Here is a 25,875-nt window from a genome sequence, read left to right as displayed (position 1 = left end):
ATCTTTGGAACTCTTTGCCACAGAGAGTTGTGGGGCAAAGTCCTTGTGTACATTTAAGGCTGAGATAGATTCTTGAAGAGTAGGGGAATCAAGGGTGGAAAGGGCAGGAAAGTGGACGTGAGGAATGTTAGATCAGCCATGATCCTATTGAGTGGCAGAGTGGGCTCAAGAGTCTTTCATCTAGTTGCAACGAGGAGTTAAAACAGAAATTGCTGGAAAGGCTCAGGAGGTCTGGCAGCATCTGTGAAAGAAAAAAAACAGAGTTAACGTTTCGGGTCCGGTGACCCTTCTTCAGAGGAGTAATTGGACTTGAAATATTAATTCTGCTTTCTCCCCACTGTGCTGAGATTCACTAGCAATTTCTGTTTTCTTTATACTTTCTTCGTCCAATCAGCTACTGTAGTATATCTAAGCATCTGCTTCTTAAAAAAACAATAAACTATCTGAAAATTCTTCACAAATAGCTTACAGCCTGTATTCAGGTAACTGTGGTTTCCAAGCACTAAATATAAATGTAGTGTCAGGAATGGGACCTCACAGATGGCAAGGTTAATTTGATTTCAGATTTGAGAAGAAGAAATTGTAGGTTACAGTTCAACGTAAATGCAGTCATTCTTACATGAAAACAGGAAGTTACAAAGGCAGTGTTTTAGAATGTAACTAATAAACAGTTTCACAGAAAATACAGAAGCATTAGTAGTGGAAGCTATATTGGAAAATGCAGAAGTATATGATGGAAAATATGAATGTATCCTTGACTGGCTTTCTAATGAAGTTCTGAAAGGAACAACGGAGTTAAAAACAGTCCAGAACCTGCAGTGCACATCTGTGTGCTCTATATCCGATATGGAAAATAAACAGCTTTGCGAATTGATAAATAAGCTGCAGAGGAAAAATGATGGCCAGCAGAAAAGCACTGCTGTCCGTCAGAATACGGTGTGTAAACACATGGAACAAACAGCTACTTGACCCAACTCTGGAACTGGATGTTGATTTACCGACAGACAATGCCAAAATCAATGGGATGTTAGAACACGAAACAGACATCTTCCCATGTGGAGTGAAATGAAACAGTTCCAGGCGCAACTCTGTGAATACATAGCAACGCAAAGCAGACTGGTAAACATTGGCAGTGTTGGAGGATAGCTGAGATTATTTTCCCCATTGCTCCTCCTCTCTAATGCAGGGATGCAAAGCTTGTGTGCAATGTGACCGGAAACGGGAAAGGGCAAAGCAGAGGGGACAGATGAGGGCCCTTCAGGGCAGCCACAAATTTGTTATCTGTAGTGGTTAAAGTGGCACACACTGGAAACTGGAGTTTATTCGTAAGGGAGATTCCATGAGAACATACCTTAGATTTGAGCCAAGTCTTTGTTTGAACAGGTTGTTCACAAATATTAAAGATTCACAATTGGTTTGAGAAAGAAATTTAAAAAGTGGGAAGGCAAGAATCAGAAATGGTGTGAATTTTTCTTTTCAATTTTAATTTGAAAGAAACTTCCATGCTGTTGAATGCTACAATTTATTTCCAACTAAAAATAAGCTGAAGTTTGACAGATGTCCAATTTGAACTCAGAATTTAGAAATTGAGGTGGAGATAAAAATTGAACAAAAGACATATGAGAAATATTCTAATCTATACGCTTGGATCACTTTTTATAAGTTATTCTGACAAAAAAGATGATAAAATGTTTTTTAAAATAATTGGAATGCTTGCGCAGTCATAGGAAAGTATAAAATTATCCTACGACATCACTGACGAATATTTTGCTCTGAGCCTTCTTAGATCAGCAAAAATGTAACACTTTTTTGCTGATAGCTTTTCATAGCTTCCATATTGCTCGATGTGCAAACTATTAAATGTTACATTTCAAAGTTTACAGATATGTTTGGACATTATTAGCCCATTAAATTTCTAATGAGAGCCACAGTAGGTTTTCCTTTTCTGTTTACGAAGAGGTTTCAAGAGCCACCCAAATACAGATACCACTAACAGGAGATAACAAGGTATAGAGCTGGATGAACACAGCTGGCCGAGCAGCATCAGAGGTGCAGGAAGGCTGATGTTTCGGGCCAAGACCCTTCTTCATAAAAAAAGATTTCTGAAGAAGGGTCTAGGCCCGAAACGTCAGCCTTCCTGCTCCTCTGATGCTGCTCGGCCTGCTGAGTTCATCCAGCTCTATACCTTGTTATCTCAGATTCTCCAGCATCTTCAGCTCCTACTATCACTACCACTAACAGGAGTCAGGCATCTCATAGATTGTATTTCATCAAATTCCGACGAAAGGCTTTACTGTTCAAGAGACCTTGCTGTCCTGGTTATGTCAATGGGTAACTGCTGACCAAAGCACTTCAGAACAGGAGAACCTTAAACTGACTACAAAACACTTGTATCTTTGATATAAAAGCACCACTTAAGACCATAAAGCCTGAGCACAATTATTTCTGAAACTGGAATTTTAAAAAAAACTTGATGCAAGTTGTGATTTTGATTGCGAGAATTGTCGGCTAAGAGGTGAAAAATATTATCTGTGCCTCCAGCCAAGCTGTTCCAGTTCAGCTCCAATATAGGCATCTGCTTAAAATATGGATAATAGCCCAGATACGTTCTATTCACAAAAAGCAGGACAAATCTAACTAACCCCATTACTACCACATTGGTCAACTCACAATCACCAGTAAAGTGATGGAAGGTACCTTTGACAATGTTATCAATGATAACATGCTAACTGATGCTTAATTTGGATCCTACCAGCTCATGATCTCATTATAACCTCAGCTGAGCTGAGCAAAAGAGCTGAGCTCCAGAGGAAAAGTGAGGGTGATTATCCTTGACTTGAAATATCATTTAATTGAGTGTGGCCTCAAAGAGCCCTAGCAAAACTGGGGTCGATGGGAATAGGAGGCAGGGGAAATTCTCTACTGCTTGGAGTTATACCCAGCACAAGTTAAAATTGTTGTGGCTGTTCAAGGCCAATCATCCCAACCAGAGATTGTCAGTGTGGGATTTTTTCCAGGTTTCTTTTACATCAACCTGTCCAGAGATTTTATGGCACACCACTGGAGCAGATAGGGCTTGAGCCCATACCTTCTGGCCTAGTGGTAGAAGTATGACCACTGTACCACAAGAGCCCTAGAATTCCTGCAGGTAGATATTTTCTAAACAACATGTTCAGAGAAGTTAGCACAAACTTCTGCAGCAGGTGGGGCATGAACCTGAGCATCCTGGCTAAGAGTTAGGGAAATTAACACTGTACCACAGGATCAGCGGTGTGGACTTGTTGGGCCAAAGGGCCTGTTTCCACACTGCAGGGAATCTAAATCTAAATCTAAATCGCTAAATTCCTCAAGGTTGATATTTTACAATCAACCTGTTCAGAGATGTTATTACACACCTCTGGAGCAGGTGGGACTTGAACTTTGGTCTCCTGGTCAAATTCCTCAGGGTAATATGTTCAGCATATATGCAGTAAAACCTGGATAACATCCAAGCCTGGCTCATAATAATTTGCCACACCCGACAATGCCCATTTCCAATGAGAGAAGCCAACCATCTCCCCTTGACATTCAATGACATTACCACCACCGAATCATCTACAATCAATATCCTGGGGTTTGCCATTGCTTGGAAACTAAACTAGACGAACCACAAAAATCTGGTGGCTACAAGAGTTGATCGGGCACTCAGATTTACGCATTAATAATCTCATCTACTAATTCAACAAGGTCTGTCTACCATCTACAAAGCACAAGTCAGGAGAATGTCAACATACCTTCCATCTGTCTAGGTGAATGCAGCTCCTACAACACTCAAGAAGCCCAACATTATGCAGAACAAAGCAAGCCACATTATTGGCACTCCGTCTACTATCTTCAACATTAACTCCTTCCACCAACAACGCTTTGCGGCAGCATTGCATGCCATTCATAAGATGCATTACACCAACACTTCAAGATATCTTAGACAGCACCTTCCAGTCTTGTGACCTTCGCCACCTAGATGAACAAGGACTGCAGATCTTTTGAGCATACCACCACCTGCAAATTCCCTCCAAATTATACAGTATTCTGACTTGGAACAACATCAAAATAGTCTCTTCCCACAAGTGGTAAGACTGTCGCTACTCTCAGCCACTCTGCCTTGTTAGTCAAATCTGTCACTGTCACTCATTTTCATTATTGAGTAGAAAAACTGGCAATTCTGTTCACAGTGATCTTTCATTTACAATGGTACTGGGAAAGGAGAAGTAGCAGTCATTGTTGATTCAGTGTCTTTCAGCTGTATCTAGCTTCTTTGTTCCTTTGTGGGTATCTCAGTTTTTCTTTCAATACTTGAAGCTTTCATAGTGCTTAACACTCCTGTGCTCCTCTTCAGAATCTAACTTTCTATATAGCTCTTCAATAATCTATCAAAGCTTCCATTCCTGGCACTTTGTTACATCCTCACAAGACAACATTCCTGTTTTTACTGTATCTAATTGAAGCGATTTTAAGATAGCTCTCTGTAGTGTGTGTGCTTCATGGCAGAGCAGGAAGGATATTTGCATGATTGCATTTCCATTCAAACAGAAGGCAATGTGAAATAACAGCAGCTATTAGTTGTGGCATATGTTTATGCTCCAGCTCTGAAAAACGGGCCCACATACAAAACATTATAATTTGTTCTCACTTTTCAGTTGTTAATCAAAGTTTTCAAAAAGAAACTCACATTTCCTGCTTTTATGTCAGATATCCATTTTAAATATTTTCTTATACCTGAGCATTTTATTGACAGGAACAAATAAGATGCTTGAGTTGTAATTAATTAATTGTATTTACACCTTCAACAAAAGCTAAGATAATTTAAGAATGCTGTAAATGTCTAGCAGTATAGGAAAATGGAATCTGCTGAATTCTAGCACAAGAGATGCATCTGGGGTCATTTTAAATTCATACTACACCATCTAAAAACTTCTTAGAGCTACCCGAAGGTGCACAGCGAAAGAGCTTTTTGTCATCATTAATAATTATTGAATGTTTTGTTTTAATTTCTAGTAAGTTTGTTCATGAATGGTTATGATGTATTTCCTCAGACTGCGTAATTGAAAGCAGATGTGTTCACTGTTGTATTTAAGCTATAAGGCCTATCTGGCAGGCTTCACGGCAAAAAAATAAAACAAAGGAATTTACTTCGTAAAAGACAAAATGACATCTGCTGTTGATGCACAAACTTTATTGCAGAAATCATTCGCTTTATTGGTTGTGCTTTGTACAGCAGTTTCTAGATTTTGACAAATGGAAGTTCATGACTTTGCTACTTGTCATCATTTCTGTGACATTGGAAAAGTGAAAATCTATTCTTATTTTCATTTGTACTTTATTCTATTCACAGTCTACACAACAGAAAAACACCATCTACTATCACATTCAATGTCAAGTACACAATTGTCTGGACCCTGAACATACACCATCACCACTGCATCATACTCAACCAACAAGTGTTGCATTTGCAAAGCTGCAGTACACAGGCCTCTCCACCACTCCAAGGAAAAGCTCAGTCATCATAAAATACTCTGTCATTACTTGGCCAAAAACTTGCCTCCACACTGGAGTTTAACTAAATACAATTGAAAGCTGCAATGTTAACTGAAGTTGTTGCTGCTAAACTCGTGAATCAAAAGTATTTTAAAAACAAACTTTGCTCAGGTAATCCTGTCAACTTGACTTTATTATGAATTCACTTATTTTGTAATTCAAAATGCTCTGATATAGATCTGCTTATTAAGGTAATGCCAAACCCAAAACAAAACACACAAGACCAACAAGATGCTATGATGCTCTAACTTTGGCAGTGAAGAAAGTGCTAAGGTATAAAAACACAAACTCATCAATGAGGTTGACTCAACCAAGTGAAAGGCAAATTGCAGAAGATGTCCAAGATTTGCATATTGTTGATCTTACTGATCATGTTGATAGTATAACATGATCAGAAGATTTTACAGCCATTAACATCATTTCCTGAAAAGGGAGGATGATAAATAAAAAGCTCAAACTGACACAGGAACTAGTGCCAACATAATAGCACTATGCATCCTGTAAGAAGTACACCTTGGTAAGAGACACTCCACAGCACAGACTATGACAGACTGCCTCACAGGACATGGCAGACCACCAATTTTGTGCACTGTATCGTAAATATGCAAGCTCATCATGGTTTCCTAAAATCTTCTGTTTGGTGGATACCAACTGTCCAGCTGTGGCTAGAGTTACCTGTACATACAGATCTCAGTACAGTCACAATACATAGGATTCAAATCACTGTGATAAAACAAAGCACACTTGACACAATAAACCAATCAACAATCTACAATAACAGGAGTTCTAAGGAAGTGTCATTGGACCCAAAGCATTGACTCTGGTTTCTCTCCACAGATGCCGCCAGACCTGCTGAGCATTCTCAGCAATTTCTGTTTTTGTCTCCAATGACAAAAATTTGAAGTGAGATTTCAGGGAAGGACCAAGATGATTATATCTGCCTTGTTGAGGAGATTACCCAACCCACACAAAGAGCAAGATATTGTTCTTAAAAGAACTTCAGAAGCTGGAGATTTGAAACACATGCAATAGAAATTGTTGGACAAACTCAGCAAATCTGGCAGCAGTGGTGGAGAGAAAGCAGAATTCATGTTTGAGTCCACTGGCCCTTCTTCAGAAATTCCCCTTGATCTATACACTGATGCTCCTGACAACAAAGTTCAAGGCATTCTCAAGTTTAAAAGCAAACTACTGCAAATGTTAGAAATCTAAAGCAAATACAGATAATGCTGAAGAGACTCAGCAAGTCTGGTAACTGTGGAAAGTGAAAGACAATTAAAATTTCAAGTCCAGTATGACGATTTTGCCATAGAAGAATTCTGTGTTCTGTTTCCCATTCTCAAGTTTGACCTGAAAGGTAAAGCGTGCTCCCTATTGTTAAGCATTAGGGATGCACGGTCCGGATCTTACAACGGGATTGGAGTTGGTGATGACAACTACTCTACATTAGGATTTCCGTTGACTTGAGCAGGTCTTTGTTTTCATGCACTCACTGCCTTAGTTAGTATAAGGCTGAGCTGGCAGATCTCATCCAGCATTGGATCTCCTTTTCAACTGTGGCCCAGGCAGGGAATTTGACTGCCACATCTGAGTTGATGTCTGAGTTTTGATTTAGCAACATTCCAGGACAGCCAGTGTCTTTTGTATGTAGAAATGAGGAGATTGAGAATCTTAATTATCACACTCTTTATGTTTATGTACATGCATGGAAAACTTAATTTAGGCAATATTTCAATGTCACTTACTATGGACTCCACTGAATACCATTTCTCTCCTATTTTGGTACTATCTGTCACTCTCACTTGTTTCTGCCCCTTGTTTTTCCTTAATAGTTTCTAGGTTCCACATCCCTCCTTGACTGCATCCTGCATTTACTGTCTGCCTGCATTCTCTCAAGTTGCTGTGTAAGCACACCTGTAAGAGTGCCATCTATGGAGCTCTCAGCCTTGGTTATGCACTGCAGTGACAGCAATTGCTACACATGCTCCAAAACTAGCAGACTGACGTTGCCACAAAAAATAATATTTTCTAAAACAAAAGAAGCATTCATGAGACCCCCATGAATGAGATGGGCCTATGGGTAGAATAGAAAGGATATCCTTTAATGTCACTTGTGCTGCAATACAGAAGTAGCGGAGTACAGTGGAAGTTTTTACAATGGCTGCCTTTGAATGGTACCACCTTAGGTACAAGTAACTCGGTACAAATCTCACAGAGCAAACAAATACATAGTGGTCTTACAAAGAGGATTGAAGGAAAGCATAAGCATTACTTAGAGGTAGTTATAACTTAGTGAAAAGGTTTTAAATTACATTCTGATAACAGCAGCTCAGCATGTGGTGCCAGGCCCAAGTCCAGGAATTGTCTCACATCGCTCCAGCCTCCAGTCCGCTCCTCACCGGCACTCAGCAGCAACAAGGTAAGTCACGCTGTACCGGGATTCATACCTCAGCTCCTGTGGTACTCCAAGACTTTCCCCCACCCCTACAACCCATTGTTTGGACACTCAGCCCCTCAGTCACCATCTCAGGCTGCCTGCTCCCACAGTCACCATCAGCTGCCTCAGGCTGCTTGCTCCTGCTCGCAGTCTGTGTGGTGCTCAGGCGTGTTTCCCCACACACAGCTGCAAGGCTCTTCCCTGCACTGCTCTGGGGCTTAAAGCGCAGCGCTACTGCAGGGCTCTTCCCCGCGCTGCTCTGGGGCTCACAGCCCACGCACTGCTGCAGGGTTCAATGCTCCTGGTGTTCCGGGGCACGAAGGCTTGCTGCTCTGGACTTGTTGTCAGCTTTTGTACCGATGGGGTGAAAAGAAGAAAGAAAAGAGGAATAAAAGGAAAAAGGAGGAAAAAGAACAGGCAGAGCAAAAGAGCTCTGACAGGAGCATCCTCCTCTGCCACTGTCTTGCTGAAGATCTATCTATGCCAGGAGGATCATTGAGGTTGAGATTGAGGTCAAGTTTCTTCCCTCTTGGTTCCATTTCCACTGCCAAAGTCCATTTCTACTTCCAGTTTTCATTCTACTCTCAGTCCCTACTCCCACTTTTAAAAAATCTGCCACAGACAATTCCATTACTGTCCTTGGGTATTTCTTGCCTCACTGATTTGACAGACTCAGTGAAGGAAGCAGTATTTGATGTACAGTCAGAAGGAAGTTGCCCTGGTAGTCCTTACCAATGACTCTGCATCCCATTAAGTCACATAGCGTTTGGTCGAAATTTGGCAAGGAAACCTCCTGTTGATTACTTCCAATGACTGTCTCTCCTCCCTCTCACCTGATGAATGAGTACTCCTCCAGCAGATCAAAATTTGGGGGAAGCATGAAGAATAGTATTAGTGCAGAATGTACACTGGGTAATGAACATCAATGGCAATCATCAAGAGTGACTGGGCAGTGCCACTAATCTTTGATCCCGTTGAGTCATAAAGGGCATAGCTGCAAGACTGGGGCTTTGACAGTGGAAATGAAACCAAACAGAGGGAAGAAACTTGACCTCAATCTCAACAATCTGCCCATCATAAATGTATCTGACCACAGCAGTATCAGGAAGAGTGGCCATCGCAAAGTCCTTGTGGAAGTGAAATCCTACCTTCACAGTGAGGATTCCTCAAAGTGTGTTGTGTAGCATTGTCATGTTTAGTGGGATCAACATTCAACAGATCTATCAACTTAAGACTGGGCATCCATGAAGTGCTATAGGTGATTGGCAGCAGCAGGCTTGTACCCAATCACAGTCTGCAACCTCATGGCCCGACATATATCCCAGTTATCCATGACCATCAAGCCAGTAGATCAACCAAGTTCAATGAGGAGTACAGGTGGGCATGTCAGAAGCAGCACCGGGCAAATCTAAAAATGAGGCATGACCCTGGTGATGTTACAATATAGAACATAGAAAAGTACAGCACAGTACAGGCCCTTCGGCCCACGATGTTGTGCCGTGGAATAATCCTAATCCAAAAATAAAATAACCTAACCTACATTGCCCTCAATTCACTGCTGTCCATGTGCATGTCCAGCAGTCGCTTAAATGCCACTAATGACTCTGCTTCCACGACTACCACTGGCAAACTATTCCATGCGCTTACAGCTCCCTGGGTGAAGAACCTCCCTCTGACGTCTCCTCTATACCTTCCTCCTAACGCCTTAAAACTATGACCCCTCGTGGCAGTCAATCCTGCCCTGGGGAAAACTCTCTGGCTATCGACTCTATCCATGCCTCTCATTACCTTGTACACCTCGATCAGGTCACCTCTCTTCCTCCTTCTCTCCAGAGAGAAAAGTCTGAGCTCAGTCAAGTTCTCCTCGTAAGACAAGCCCTCCAGTCCAGGCAGCATCCTGGTAAACCTCCTTTGCACCCTCTCCAAAGCCTCCACATCTTTCCTATAACAGGCCGACCAGAACTGGACACAATATTCCAAGTGTGGTCTCACCAGGGTTTTGAAGAGCTGCAGCATAACCTTGCGGATCTTAAACTCAATCCCACTGTTAATGAGAGTCAAAACACCATATGCTTTCTTAACAACCTTATCCACCTGGGTGGCAACTTTGAGGGAGCTATGCACTTGAACACCAAGATCCCGCTGTTCCTCCACACTACCGAGAATCCTGCCTTTAATCCTATATTCAGCATTTAAGTTCAACCTTCCAAAATGCATCACCTCGCATTTATCCAGGTTGAACTCCATCTGCCATTTCTCAGCCCAGCTCTGCATACTGTCAATGTCTCGCTGAAGCCTGCTATAGCCCTCGATACTATCAATGGCACCTCTAACCTTTGTGTCATCAGCAAACATGCTAACCCACCCCTCAACCTCCTCATCCAAGTCACTTATAAAAACTACAAACAGCAGAGGCCCAAGAACAGAGCCCTGCGGGACACCACTCAGCACCGACCTCCAGGCAGAATATTTACCATCTACAACCACTCTCTGCCTCCTGTCAGCCAACCAATTCTGAATCCAGACAGCCAAATCACCCTGTATCCCAAACCTCCTGACTTTATGAATGAGCCTGTCGTCGGGAACCTTATCAAATGCCTTGCTGAAGTCCATGTCCACTACAGCCACTGGCCGACCCTCATCAACCAGTCTCGTGACTTCCTCAAAGAACTCAATAAGATTTGTGAGGCATGACCTGCCCCTCACAAAGCCATGCTGACTCCCTTTAATCACGCTATGCTTTTCCAAATAGTCATAAATCCTATCCCTCAGAATTCTTTCCAAAACCTTGCTGACCACAGACGTAAGACTGACTGGTCTGTAATTTCCAGGGATTTCCCTATTCCCTTTCTTGAAAAGAGGAACAACATTTGCCTCCCTCTAATTTTCCGGTACGACTCCCGTGGAGAGTGAGGAAGCAAAGATCTTCGCCAGCGGCTTAGTAACCTCCTTTCTCGCTTCCCGGAGCAACCTAGGATAAATCTGGTCTGGCCCTGGGGACTTATCAATCTTAACGTTTGCCAAAATTTCTAGCACATCAACTTCCTCAATCTTGATCTGTTCAAGCCTGTTTTCCTGCTCCTCAAAGTTCTCATTCACATCAAGGTCCCTTTCCTAAGTGAAAACCTAAGCAAAAAACTCATTGAGGGCTTCCCCTATCTGCTCAGACTCCACGCACAAGTTCCTTACACTATCCCTGATCGGCCCTACCTTCTCCCTGATCATTCTCTTATTCCTCACGTATGAGTAAAATGCCTTCGTGTTCTCCCTAATCCTTCCTACCAAGCTTTTATCGTGCACCCTCCTGGCCCTCCTCAGTCCACTTTTGAGCTCCTGCCGAGCAAGCCTGTAATCCTCTAAAGCTGTGCTAGACCCTTGGTTCCTCCACCTTACATAAGCTGCCTTTTCTTTTTGACGAGAAGCACCTCTGTTCCCCAAGCACCTCTGTTCCCCTCATCCAACACCCCTTAATCTTACCCCTTCTTACCTGTCTCAGAGGAACAAATTTATACATCACTCGCAACAACTGCTCCTTAAACAGTCTCCACATGTCTGTTGTGCCCTTTCTGTGGAACAATTGCTTCCAATCTGTACTTCCCAACTCCTGCCTTATAGCGTCATAGTTTCCTTTTCCCCAGTTAAATATCTTCCCCTGGTAACTGCTCCTTTCCCTTTCCATGGCTTTGGTAAATGTGAGGCTGTTGTGGTCACTGTCGCCAAAGTGTTCTCCCACCATGAGATCTGACACCTGTCCTGGCTCATTGCTGAGCACCAAATCTAAAATGGCCTCTCCCCTCATCGGCCTGTCCACATACTGAGTAAGGAAACCCTCCCGAACACACCTGACAAAAACGGCTCCATCCAAACAATCTGCACTAAGGAGGTTCCAATCAATATTGGGAAAGTTGAAGTCACCCAATACAACAACACTGCTACGTTTGCACTTTTCAACAATCTGCTGGCCTGTGAGCTCTTCCATCTCCCTACTGTTATTTCGGGGTCTGTAGAAAACCCCCAATGAGGTGACTGCTCCCTTGCTGTTCCTAATGTAGAATTACTTCTGAGCCCAACAGCACAAACAACAAGTGATAGACAAAGTAACCAGCTCCACAACTGTGGTCAGATTTAAGCTCAGCAGTTCCACCACATTCAGTTCTGAATAGTGGTGAATAATTAAACAACCCACTGGAGGAGGAGGCTCCATAAATATCCCCATCCTCAATGATGGGGAAGCCAGCAGATCAGTGCAAAATAAGGTTGAGCATTTGCAATAATCTTCAGCCAGGAGCGGCGAGTGGATGATACATCTCGGCCTCCACTAGTGCTCCCTTATGTCACAGATGCCAGTCTTCAGTCAGTTTGATTCATTCCACATGATATCAGCTGAAGGTCGAGGATACTATAAAGACTATGGGCCCTGACAACATTCTTGCAATACCACTGGAGACCTGTGCCCTAGAACTTGCCATGCCCCAAACCAAACAGTTCCTGTACAGTGTGGCACTGGCATCTACCTAAAACAATGTGGAAAATAACCAAGGTATATCCTGTACACAAAATGCATGGGCTAACGACTAACCCATTAGCCTACACTTGATTATCAGTAAAATGTTGGAAGATGTCATCAATAATGTGACCAAGCAGCACTTGCTCAGCACTGATCTTCTCTCTGACACTCAGTTTGCATTATGCCTGGGCTCAGTCATGCCTTAGTCCAAACATGAACAAAAGAGTTGAATTCCAGAATTGAGATGAGAGTGACTGTATTTGACATTAAGGCTGTACTTGACCAAGTGAGGCATTAAGGTGTTCTAACAACACCCTCGAGTCAATGGGAGACAAGGAAAACTCTCCGCTGGTTGAAGTCATACCTGGATCAAAGGAAGATGGTGGTTGATGTTGGAGGTCAGTTGTCTCAGGTCCAGGACACTTCTGCAGGAATTCCTCAGATTAGTGTCTGAGACACAACTATCTTTAGCTGCTTCATCAATACCACCCCTCCAATATCAGGTCAGAAGTGGGATGTTTGCTGATGACTGTACACTACTCAGCTCCATTCATGAATCCTCAGATATTGAAGCAGTTTGTATTCAAATATAGGAAGATATGAACAGTATCCATGCATTGGCTGATGACTGACAAGTGACATTTGTGCAATACAATTGCTAGGCAATGACCAACTCAATCAAAATAGAAACTAATCATTGCCCTTTTACATTTAATGACTGACATCCACTGAATTCACCACTATCAACATCCTGGGGGGTTACTATTGATCAGAAGTTCAACTGGACTCAGCCATATGAACACTGGCTACAAATGCAGGTCAGAAGCTTGGAATATTGCAACAAGTAACTCGCCTCCTGACTTCCCAAAGTCAGTCCACCATTCATAAAGCACAGGTCAGGAGTGTGGTGGAATACTCCTCACTTCCTTGGATGGGTGGAGCTTCATGAATATTCAAGAAGCTTGACACTGTCCAGGGCAAAGTAACCTGCTGATTGGTACCACATTCACAGACATCCACTCCCTCCACTGCCAAGGATCAGTTGCAGCAGTGTGTACCATCGATAAGATGCACTGCCGAAATTTATCAAGGCTGTTCAGAAAGATCATTCCAAACCCACAGCCACAACCATGTAGAAGGACAAGGTTAACACGGTTATGTGAGAATGCCAGCATGTGCAACTTTCCTACCATCACTCTCCTTCGTTTTCACTGGGTCAATATCCTGGAAATCACTTAGTAACTGCATTGTGGGTCTAACTACATCAAATGGACTGTAGTGGTTCATGAAAGCTGCTCAACATCACCTCAAGAGCAACTGGTGATGGGCTATAAATGTTGACCCAGCCAGCAATGCCTATATTCTGTAAGTGTGAGCCAATGAATGGATGAACTATGGTGGGTAGAATTAACAAGTCACTAAGCTGGTTAAGTGTATTAAATAATTAAGCAAAAAACTCATGAGCTCCATAAAATTCTGAAACATGTTTTACTGTTACCAAAATATAAAATATATACAGTGACCCACTGAAGAAATTTATTCCTGCATCTTGTGCCACCGAGAACAATGATACCATTAAATACCATATTTCAAAGACGTAGGTAAACAGAATTCAGTCAGCAAAAATTATTCCTATTCCATATTACAAACAAAAATGAGATAACAGACGTTCACATGATTGTCAAGCAATGCAATTTTTTTATCAATTGTGCTAAATAAATAAATGATTTGTGCATTTCCAGTCTATGAAAGACTCACCACAACTCCAAATTGCTCTGGTTCTGACAAGCTATTGTAATCGTTCTTGAAACGTGCCAAGGAAAATACTTGCTCTTGTTCTGGTAGATGGCTTACCAAGTTCTGTAGATGCAGAAAATATCCAGAATAAAGCATGGTTTAAAAATAATAAGATAATAAAATGTGAGGCTGGATGAACACAGCAGGCCCAGCAGCATCTCAGGAGCACAAAAGCTGACGTTTCGGGCCTAGGCCCTTCATCAGAGAGGGGGATGGGGAGAGGGAACTGGAATAAATAGGGAGAGAGGGGGAGGCGGACTGAAGATGGAGAGAAAAGAAGATAGGTGGAGAGAGTGTAGGTGGGGAGTGGATAGGTCAGTCCAGGGAAGACGGACAGGTCAAGGAGGTGGGATGAGGTTAGTAGGTAGATGGAGGTGCGGCTTGGGGTGGGAGGAAGGGATGGGTGAGAGGAAGAACAGGTTAGGGAGGCAGAGACAGGCAGGACTGGTTTTGCGATGCAGTGGGTGGAGAGGAAGAGCTGGGCTGGTTGTGTGGTGCAGTGGGGGGAGGGGACGAACTGGGCTGGTTTTGGGATGCAGTGGGGGGAGGGGACGAACTGGGCTGGTTTTGGGATGTGGTGGGGGAAGGGGAGATTTGGAAGCTGGTGAAGTCCACATTGATACCATTGGGCTGCAGGGTTCCCAAGTGGAATATGAGTTGCTGTTCCTGCAACCTTCAGGTGGCATCACTGTGGCACTGCAGGAGGCCCATGATGGACATGTCGTCTAAGGAATGGGAGGGGGAGTTGAAATGGTTTGCGACTGGGAGGTGCAGTTGTTTAGTGCGAACCGAGCGGAGGTGTTCTGCAAAGCGGTCCCCAAGCGTCCGCTTGGTTTCCCCAATGTAGAGGAAGCCACACCGGGTACAGTGGATGCAGTATACCACATTGGCAGATGTGCAGGTGAACCTCTGCTTAATGTGGAAAGTCATCTTGGGGCCTGGGATAGGGGTGAGGGAGGAGGGAGGAGGTGTGGGGGCAAGTGTAGCATTTCCTGCGGTTGCAGGGGAAGGTGCCGGGTGTGGTGGGGTTGGAGAGCAGTGTGGAGCGAACAAGGGAGTCACGGAGAGAGTGGTCTCTCCGGAAAGCAGACAAGGGTGGGGATGGAAAAATGTCTTGGGTGGTGGGGTCGGATTGTAGATGGCGGAAGTGTCGGAGGATGATGCCTTGTATCTGGAGGTTGGTGGGGTGGTGTGTGAGGACGAGGGGGATCCTCTTTGGGCGGTTGTGGCGGGGGCGGGGTGTGAGGGATGTGTTGCATGAAATGCAGGAGACGCGGTCAAGGGTGTTCTCGACCACCGTGGTGGGGAAGTTGCGGTCCTTGAAGAACTTGTGCATCTGGGATGTGCGGGAGTGGAATGCCTCATCGTGGGAGCAGATGTGGCGGAGGTGGAGGAATTGGGAATAGGGGATGGAATTTTTGCAGGAGGGTGGGAGGGAGGAGGTGTATTCTAGGTAGCTGTGGGAGTCGGTGGGCTTGAAATGGACATCAGTTACAAGCTGGTTGCCTGAGATGGAGACTGAGAGGACCAGGAAGGTGAGGGATGTGCTGGAGATGGCCCAGGTGAACTGAAGGTTGGAGTGGATGGTGTTGGTGAAGTGGATGAACTGTTCGAGCTCCTCTGGGGAGCAAGTGGCGGTGCCAATACAGTCATCAATGTAACGGAGGAAGAGGTGGGGTTTGGGGCCTGTGTAGGTGCGGAAGAGGGACTGCCCCACGTAACCTACAAAGAGGCAGGCATAGCTGGGGCCCATGCGGGTGCCCATGGCCACCCCCTTTGTCTGTAGGAAGTGGGTGGAATCGAAAGAGAAGTTGATGAGGGTGAGGATGAGTTCGGCTGGGCGGATGAGGGTGTCGGTGGAGGGTGACTAGTCGGGCCTGCGGGACAGGAAGAAGCGGAGGGCCTTGAGGCCATCTGCATGCGGAATGCAGGTGTATAGGGACTGGACGTCCATGGTGAAAATGAGGTGTTGGGGTCCAGGGAATTGGAAGTCCTGGAGGAGGTGGAGGGCGTGTGTGGTGTCACGGACGTAGGTAGGGAGTTCCTGGACCAAAGGGGAGAAAATGGAGTCCAGATAGGTGGAGATGAGTTCGGTGGGGCAGGAACAGGCTGAGACAATGGGTCAACCAGGGCAGGCAGGTTAGTGGATTTTGGGAAGGAGATAGAAACGGGCCATGCGGGGTTGGGGAACAATGAGGTTGGAGGCTGTGGGTGGGAGGTCCCCTGAGGTGTTGTGGCCATGATTGGTGTTGGAGATGATGGTGTGGTGCTCGGCGGTGGGGTCATGATCGAGGGGGCGGTAGGAGGTGGTGTCGGAGAGTTGGCGTTTGGCCTCGGCGATGTAGAGGTCAGTGCGCCATACTACCACTGTGCCACCCTTGTCTGCGGGTTTGATGGTGAGGTTGGGGTTGGAGCAGAGGGCTGCCGTTCTGCAGGGGAGAGGTTGGAGTGGGTCAGAGGGGTGGAGAGGTTGAGGCGGTTAATGTCTCGACGGCAGTTGGAGTTGAAGAGATCAAGGGAAGGTAGGAGGCCTGGGGGTGGTGTCCAGGAGGAGGACTTGTGTTGGAAGCGGGCGAAGGGGTCGGTGGAGGGAGGGTTAGGTTCCAGATTGAAGAAGGAAGCGTGGAGGCGAAGGCGGTGGAAAAACTGTTCTATGTCCAACCGTGACTGGTATTCATTGATGTGTGGTTGTAGGGGGACAAAGGTGAGCCCCTTACTAAGGACTGACCATTCGTCCTCAGTCAGTGAGAGGTCTGGGGGGATGGTGAAGATTCGGCAGGGCTCAGCGTGGCTGTTTTCTCTGGGGTTGCTGGCTGTGGAGGTTGTGGGCGGAGCGATGAGGTCGTCGGCCGTGGGCGGGGTTCCGTCGGAGGTTGGAGGAGTGGGGTGGGCGGCAGCAGCTGCGGTGAGGGTGGTGTGTGAGATGCTGTAACTGGAAGTGGAGGCGGTGACTGCAGCAGCGGTCCCGGAAGTGGTGTGGCCGGCGGAGGCGGATGTGATGTCATCGGTGGGGTCTCCGGTGTGTCCTCATGGTCAATGGTGGCGGGTGCACGGTGGGGGAAGGGCAGGGACAGGCTCGGGATTTGGGAGGCGCAGGAATCCTCTTGTGGGTGGCAGGAGCCAGTGAGTTTGCTGGTCCAGGGACTCCCTACCTACATCCGTGACACCACCCACGCCCTCCACCTCCTCCAGGACTTCCAATTCCCTGGACCCCAACACCTCATTTTCACCATGGACGTCCAGTCCCTATACACCTGCATTCCGCATGCAGATGGCCTCAAGGCCCTCCGCTTCTTCCTGTCCCGCAGACCCGACCAGTCCCCCTCCACCGACACCCTCATCCGCCTAGCCGAACTCGTCCTCACCCTCAACAACTTCTCTTTCGACTCCTCCCACTTCCTACAGACAAAGGGGGTGGCCATGGGCATCCGCATGGGCCCCAGCTATGCCTGCCTCTTTGTAGGTTACGTGGAAGAATTCCTCTTCCGCACTTACACAGGCCCCAAACCCCACCTCTTCCTCCGCTACATTGATAACTGTATCGGCACCGCCAATTGCTCCCCAGAGGAGCTCGAACAGTTCATCCACTTCACCAACACCATCCACTCCAACCTTCAGTTCACCTGGGCCATCTCCAGCACATCCCTCACCTTCCTGGTCCTCTCAGTCTCCATCTCAGGCAATCAGCTTGTAATTGATGTTCATTTCAAGCCCACCGACTCCCACAGCTACCTAGAATACACCTCCTCCCACCCACCCTCCTGCAAAAATTCCATCCCCTATTCCCAATTCCTCCACCTCCGCCGCATCTGCTCCCACGATGAGGCATTCCACTCCCGCACATCCCAGATGTACAAGTTCTTCAAGGACCGCAACTTCCCCACCACGGTGGTCGAGAACACCCTTGACCGCGTCTCCCGCATTTCCTGCAACACATCCCTCACACCCCGCCCCTGCCACAACCGCCCAAAGAGGATCCCCCTCGTCCTCACACACCACCCCACCAACCTCCAGATACAAGGCATCATCCTCCGACACTTCCGCCATCTACAATCCGACCCCACCACCCAAGACATTTTTCCATCCCCACCCTTGTCTGCTTTCTGGAGAGACCACTCTCTCCGTGACTCCCTTGTTCGCTCCACACTGCTCTCCAACCCCACCACACCCAGCACCTTCCCCTGCAACCGCAGGAAATGCTACACTTGCCCCCACACCTCCTCCCTCACCCCTATCCCAGGCCCCAAGACGGCTTTCCATATTAAGCAGAGGTTCACCTGCACATCTGCTAATGTGGTATACTGCATCCATTGTACCCAGTGTGGCTACCTCTACATTGGGGAAACCAAGCGGACGCTTGGGGACCGCTTTGCAGAACACCTCCGCTCGGTTCGCAATAAACAACTGCACCTCCCAGTTGCAAACCATTTCCACTCCCCCTCCCATTCTTTAGATGACATGTCCATCATGGGCCTCCTGCAGTGCCACAGTGATGCCACCCGAAGGTTGCAGGAACAGCAACTCATATTCCGCTTGGGAACCCTGCAACCCAATGGTATCAATGTGGACTTCACCAGCTTCAAAATCTCCCCTTCCCCCACCACATCCCAAAACCAGCCCAGTTCGTCCCCTCCCCCCACTGCACCACACAACCAGCCCAGCTCTTCCTCTCCACCCACTGCATCCCAAAACCAGTCCAGCCTGTCTCTGCCTCCCTAACCTGTTCTTCCTCTCATCCATCCCTTCCTCCCACCCCAAGCCGCACCTCCATCTCCTACCTACTAACCTCATCCCACCTCCTTGACCTGTCCATCTTCCCTGGACTGACCTATCCCCTCCCCGCCTATATTCTCCTCTCCACCTATCTTCTTTTCTCTCCTTCTTCGGTCCGCCTCCCCCCCCTCCCTATTTATTCCAGAACCCTCACCCCATCCCCCTCTCCGATGAAGGGTCTAGGCCCAAGCTTTTGTGCTCCTGAGATGCTGCTGGGCCTGCTGTGTTCATCCAGCCTCACATTTTATTCTCTTGGATTGTCCAGCATCTGTAGTTCCCATTATCACTTTAAAAATAATACTTTGTTGCCTACATTTGATTGATATTTTGAATTATCTTCATTTAATACACAGCAGGAGTTCTGGATTCACTCATAAATTTGAGTCAAACATTACTTTTAAAAATACACTCATTCAAATAGTCACAATGACAATGAGATTGATTAAAGTAAATGAATGTAATGAAACACCAAGTGACTTCTAACAAACAAATCAAGCCTTTGCAATAAATAAATTAATGCAATTATTCTCGCAGAAAAAACAACAATCCAGCAACAGCTTCAGCTTTGATGTGAGTTGAAACAGGAACAGTGTAAAGCAATGCCTCAATCCACAATATGGATGGCCTGCTTGTGTTCAGACTGAGAAAGAAACAGCATTAGTCACTCAGCTGGACCATGCAGCATTGTTAGGGGTATTCTCAGGAAGAGGTGCATCTTTAGGGAATCGATCAGGTAGAATTGTTGATCTACTTATAAAGAGGAGAATTCGGGATCGCTTTAGCAACAGAACAGAACAGAAGAAGCATCATTAGGGAATTTATATTTTACCCACATATAACTAAGGTTCAGAGTAGAAAGCTAGTGTTTGTTTTATGTAGAATCAACAGATATATGGCTATGAATATCAAGGCGGCCTATTTTTGATCAATTTAAATCAGAAATCGAGGTTCAGTAGTAAGCGATGAAATCATAACAATCAGTGAGAGAGTGGAGTCCCATACTAGCATTCTGGGGGTAAAAATGGTAATTGCTCAGGCATGAGGACAGATTTCGCATGACTAGACTAGGCAGGAAGACTAAAAGGCGGGACATCTGATGATGAGTGGCAGATGTTTACACAAGCTATTCAACTCCTCCTAATTTAATATATTCCAGAGAGGAAGAAAGATCCAAAGAAGGAGAGCAAAACATGTATAACGAAGAAAGGGAGTTAAAGGTACATAAAGGCTGGTTGGAAAACTGTGGAACTTTTAAAGATCAAACAAGAGTTCCAAAAAAGTAATAAAAAGACCAAAAGTAAATTACAAAAGAAAACTAGCACAAAATGTAAAAATCAATAGCAACAGCTTCAATAATAATGTAAAAGCAAAGAGCAGCTAATGTGAATGCTATCTTGAAGAATGAAAATTAATAGTGGAGAACATAGAAATCGCAGTGACACTAAATCATTATTTTGCTCAATTTTTCACAATGGAGGACTATAGTACCATCTCAATAGTAACATATAATGCAGCTGTTATTTAAAAAAAGTACAGAGCAAACTATTGGGATTGAAGGCGAGCACGTCCCCAGGGATTGACAGCCTACATCCGAAAGTCTAACAGCAGAGATAATGAGTCCATTGGCGATAATATTCCAACATTCCCTGAATGTGAGAAAGGTCCAATGGATTGTAAAAATGTTAACATGATGCCTCATTTAAAAAAGGAGGGCGACACAAAGAAGGAAACAATAGATCAGTTAGTTTAATATCTTTTGTTGGGAAATTGTTAGAATCCAGAAATAAGGAAGTAATAACAGGACATTTGGAAAATCAAAACGGAATCAGAGACAGCATCATTTCATGACGGGTAAATCATTTTTGACTAATTTGTTCAAGGAGTAACATGCAAATTGGATAATGGGGATCCAATATATGTAGTATATCTGGACTTTAGGAGGCATTTGGCAATGGGCCACGCAAAAAGTTAATGCACAAGGTAAGAATACATGGAGTTCGGGTAATATATTAGCTTGGATTGAGGATTGACTAACCAACAAGAGGGCAGAGAGTTGAAATGAATAGGTCCTTTTCTCATTAGCAACATAACTAGCAGGATACTAGAGTTTTCGGGCCAGGGGCCCCAACTATTTACAATCCATATTCATGTCTTGGATGCAGGGGTAGAAGGCACTGCAGCCAAATTTGAATAGGACATTAAAATTGGTGAAAACCTAATTTGCAATGGATGAATTAGAAATTTACAATAACAATATAGATAGGTTGGGTGAATAGGCCTAGTTTTGGCAGGTTTAGTTTAACATGAATAAGTATGATGTTTCTGAAGAAGGGTCTAGACCCAAATTGTCAGCTTTCCTGCTCCTCTGATGCTGCTTGGCCTGCTGTGTTCATCCAGCTCTACACCTTGTTTTCTAAGTATGAGGTTATCCATTTTGGTCAGAAGAACAGAAAGATAACTTATTATCTAAATGGAAAGAAATTTCAGAGCTCTTTGGTGCATAGGAACTGGGCACACATGAATTGCAAAAAACTAGTATGCAGGTACAGCAGATAATACAGAAGGCAAATAGAATTTGGCATTTAATGCTAAAGTAATAGAGTTTAAAAGTAGTAAAATGTTGCTGTAACAGCACGAGGCATTAGGGAGACCAAGTTTGAAGTGTTACGTACAGTTCTGATGCCCTTACTTGAGGAGATGTAATTGCACTGGAGGTTCACTAGGTTGATTGCAAAGATGAGGGGCTTCCCTTCTGAAGAAAGATTCAGCAGTTTAGGCCTATAGACTCTGGAGGTTACAAGAATGAGAGATCTAACTGAGGTATAAAAGATGTTAAAGGGAACTCAAAGTGGACATAAAAAGGATGTTTTCTCACGTGCGGCCATCTAGGCTAAGGGGTTATTGTTTAGAGTTGGAATGAGGGGCAGCAGATTTGAAGCAGAGATGAGAAAAAATTACTTCGCTCAAAGGGTCACGAATCCATGGAATTCACTACCCCAGTGTACAATGGATTTTGGGCCATTGAGTAATTTTAAACAGGAGATGAACAGATTTTTAATTAGTAATGGGTTGAAGGATTATGTAGAGGAGCAGGCTCGATGGGCTAAGATGCTGCTTGGCCTGCTGTGTTCATCCAGCTCCACACTTTGTTATCCCTTGCCTACTCCTCCTTCTCGTTTTTAAGTCTTTATAATGTCCATCCACCTCAGCTCAGGCATTATTCCTGTGATTGAAGAGAATGTTTCATTTTTAGTGAACAGGTGTTTCACTTTCAAATTAAAGATCTAGTTTGTATGTGATGCCAACAGCCATGGTATGGCCAAAGGCTATTCATTTCCACGATACACATTCTTAAGATGTTGGTGCCATTTAGGGCAAATTCACAGTTAATTTTCATTTGATGGGTTTTAGATTTCTTTTTGAAAAATATGACAGGTAAGTAATAATGCATATAATACGGTTCACCACGATTTACCAACAATTCATTGAAATGGATGGGCTTAAATTGGATTAATGCAACCTTTGCTTTCAGGCTAATGTATATAAGTGCTTTGGGGTGGGATGGTTACATTGAGCTGTTATTTTAATATTTATAGCTCATCAATAATATAGCTCGTACATGCAGTCAATGAGTTTTTTTAAAAAATCCAATATTTGCACTTTAGTGTAATTTCTAACAGACTGAGAATTAATAGCAATTACAAGAATGTGGCACATTAACAATGATTGATGCAGTGCATTACAATTTAAATTAGCACATTATAGCTACTTGACACTTGGGTTACACTTACTGTCACGTCCACTCTATACAGTAAGAATTTTTATCGTGCGATTACTGCAACCAAAACTAAAGATTAGCAGTACAATTAATCAGTACTGTTAAATGTCAAGCTGAACTTCTATCAATTTTGCTTTTACTGAGCCAATACACATTAAGCATAGAAAACTTTGAAGAGATGCAAACTCTTTCAAGTCTTAAAAGTTTTATGAAACCTAAAGGCTAAATAACAGTAATGCTATGACACTGTGATCAGTTTCTGAATGAACCACACTTTTAATAGCAAAACATTATGCACTCAACACAAAGTTGAGACAAAACTCAGAAATTATTTAGTGAAATTTATTAAAAGTAACACCTGGATTATGGATTCGTTCAATTGTTCCTCATCCACTTCCAATATAATTCTTTTTATTTCCTCATAAGGCATCCGAAAAGATCCAAGAAAAATAGCTACAGAAAACATTTTTGGAAATGTTAATGATCATTGTTACTTTGAAACAAAATTTAAACTATTAGGCAATTGAACAGCATAACCATCTTACACTTACAGAGGTTCTGTGCAGTCTTTGGGTCTAGGACTTTAAGTTCTTTAACTTTCCTCTTGATATCTTTTCTTTCTTCATATTCTTCATTGTTGTTACCTGTCGGATAGAGACCAGTATGTTTTATTTGTGTATTTCAACAAAATGAATTCCATTGTATTCTGTTGGTTGCATGCACCACTAAGTTACAAATGTGCTTATCTTAAGCTAAAATAAATGACAACATATGTTTTAAATGCGGGATTGCACGAGCGTGTTTCTCTTCTATCAGTTTACTCACCACTGCTACTGGAAGAAGGTATAGCACTTTCAAATTTAATTGATGAATGTTTTCGCACAACAAAAACAAATCAAATTATTGCAAAGTATGGATGTCAGGTCAAACTGACATGTGGAAAAAAAGTTTACAATAAATAGAGTAAACATTGGTAGTTAAAATGGCACAGGTACTGTATTAACACACATCGAGTATTTTGTGATGTTGCAATAATTGCTTTGAAGTGCACCACGGTACAGCTGGTTTTATTTTTCTTCTTTCATTGGAAGAAAGTGTCATATGAAAGTCTCATAAATGGAGAACAATCTATCTAGGAAGCTTAGGAAATCTGGACAGCTGTTACTGCTGCAGAATTCACAGCCTCTGACTTGATCTTGTAGCCACTCGATTTATATGGCTGGCCTAGTTCAGTTTCTGATCAGTGATAACCCCCAGGGTTAGGCAGAGAGGAACAATCAATGGAATTGCAACTGAATTGCAACTGAATAAGATTCTTCATTGCTGTGTTTGATCATGGCCCACTATTTGTCTGGTGTGAATATTGGCTCAACATTTTGATCAGAATACCTGTTTCTAATACAGAAACAGAAATTGTTGGAGAAACTCAGATGGTCTGGCAACATCTGTGGGAAGTAAGCAGAGTTAATATTTTGAGTGTGTTTACTCTTCATCAGACTCTTCATCCTTATTTCCAACTAAAAAATACCCATTTCCCTTTAGATGTTTTCAGTGCTGGGGATTCCTGGATAGGAGCCTACTGTTAAGAACTGTCCAAAAATCCATAAATCCTGCAGCGCAGAAAATCTTCACAAAACTGTGCCTACTTTTGCAGCAGTCAGTGAGGCATTTTTGGCATGTTCTGTTCTTTAAATGGCTAGCAATACAGCTGGACACTTTGAAGACCCTGAGTAAAAAAAAACCCAGATGGGCTTTTCCAACAATCAACAGTGGATTCACGGTTATTGTTAGACTGTTAATTCCAGACATTTATTGAATTCAAACTCTACCATGGCGGGATTCAAACCTGGGACACCAGAACATTGTCTGGGTCTCTGGTTTAGTAGGCCAGCGCTAATACCACTAGGCCAACACAGATTGTTGCCATTGCTTCCAAATGTAAACACCACACATAATCTTTCCAGTGAAACAATCTGGGCCACTTTTAATTTCTAACAAATCAAAATACCCACACTGCTGCCAGGCATATTTCAGAACACATCATTTTATTACCTTCACTTTACCTTAAATCAAAGTCACAGTCTCAAAGTATCGAAATCTTTCAAATCGAATAAATTGTAATAACAGCTAGAAAGAATATCATTGTGATTTTGATTTTTGTCAGACCTATTTTGATATTGCAGCAGGCTGAAAACCTGATTAGACGGATTCATGCATGGTGTTCTGGGAAAGATGAATTATTATTTAGGAGTTAGAAAACATGTTCAAAGACTTTGAAGAGGTAAGAGGAGATTGAGATGGGTGATTATGTGCAAGGGCTACAGGGTCATGGATTGATATTTTCTGGGAGAGACCTAATTACAGCATGTACATTTGCAATGCTGTGGATATAGCTGTCAGGTGGGGTTTCCTGGATTGTAATATCATGCTCCAACATTGCTACCAATGGTTCTGAAGAAAATTCAAACAGCACAAGATATAAGATAGCGGCATCTTTAATGGTCAGGAATAATCTAATCAAAAAATAAAAGGTCTGTGTGCTTTGCCAATTGGTTTCAAACATTGATGCGTGGGACACATTATGATAAGATAGCTTGAAAGTGATTGAGGTGGGAAGTCATGTGTAAAACTCTCTGGAATGCATCATACTAAAGTTGACAACCTTAAGGTCGTGACATTAAAGGTCAGTCCAGTGGGACTTCTGTGTAGCTGCAGATGTAACAAGGGCAAAGACAGCAGTTACTATTGGCACAGTGCCTTTAAAGTAATAAAACATCCTATAGGCTTAAGACTAATCAACTCTCTCAAGCTTTATTGTGGTGCACAGCCTTGTCACCTGAATGTGCATTCTCTTTAAAATTTTTATGCAGTATATTAAAGGGCAACTTAGGAGCAACCTGCATGGTAGAATTTGATCACTGCTTGTCTGTGGTGTACACAGCCAGCTGAGAGGAAACATTTCATTTGACTGTATGCCAGGGAGATATATAGCATGGAAAGTCCATTGAC

At 43.8% G+C, this 25,875-nt stretch overlaps 1 protein-coding gene across 1 annotated transcript in view; it reads right to left on the bottom strand.

Annotated features, from left to right (window-relative positions):
• The window catches only part of LOC125453325 (protein diaphanous homolog 3-like), a 507,084-nt gene that overhangs the window by 189,089 nt on the left and 292,120 nt on the right, over window positions 1-25,875 (bottom strand). Inside the window, exons 18-20 of the mRNA XM_059646411.1 lie at window positions 23,418-23,510; window positions 23,225-23,319; window positions 14,277-14,378 (exon numbers count right to left, since the gene is read on the bottom strand). Coding sequence (XP_059502394.1) covers window positions 14,277-14,378; window positions 23,225-23,319; window positions 23,418-23,510 — 290 coding nt within the window. The remainder of the gene's footprint in view (window positions 1-14,276; window positions 14,379-23,224; window positions 23,320-23,417; window positions 23,511-25,875) is intronic.

This window comes from Stegostoma tigrinum, chromosome 6, assembly GCF_030684315.1.
Source record: "Stegostoma tigrinum isolate sSteTig4 chromosome 6, sSteTig4.hap1, whole genome shotgun sequence".
NCBI lineage: Eukaryota > Metazoa > Chordata > Chondrichthyes > Orectolobiformes > Stegostomatidae > Stegostoma > Stegostoma tigrinum.
Note: the sequence above shows the minus strand (reverse complement) of the source record. Positions and strands in the feature narration are given on the sequence as shown.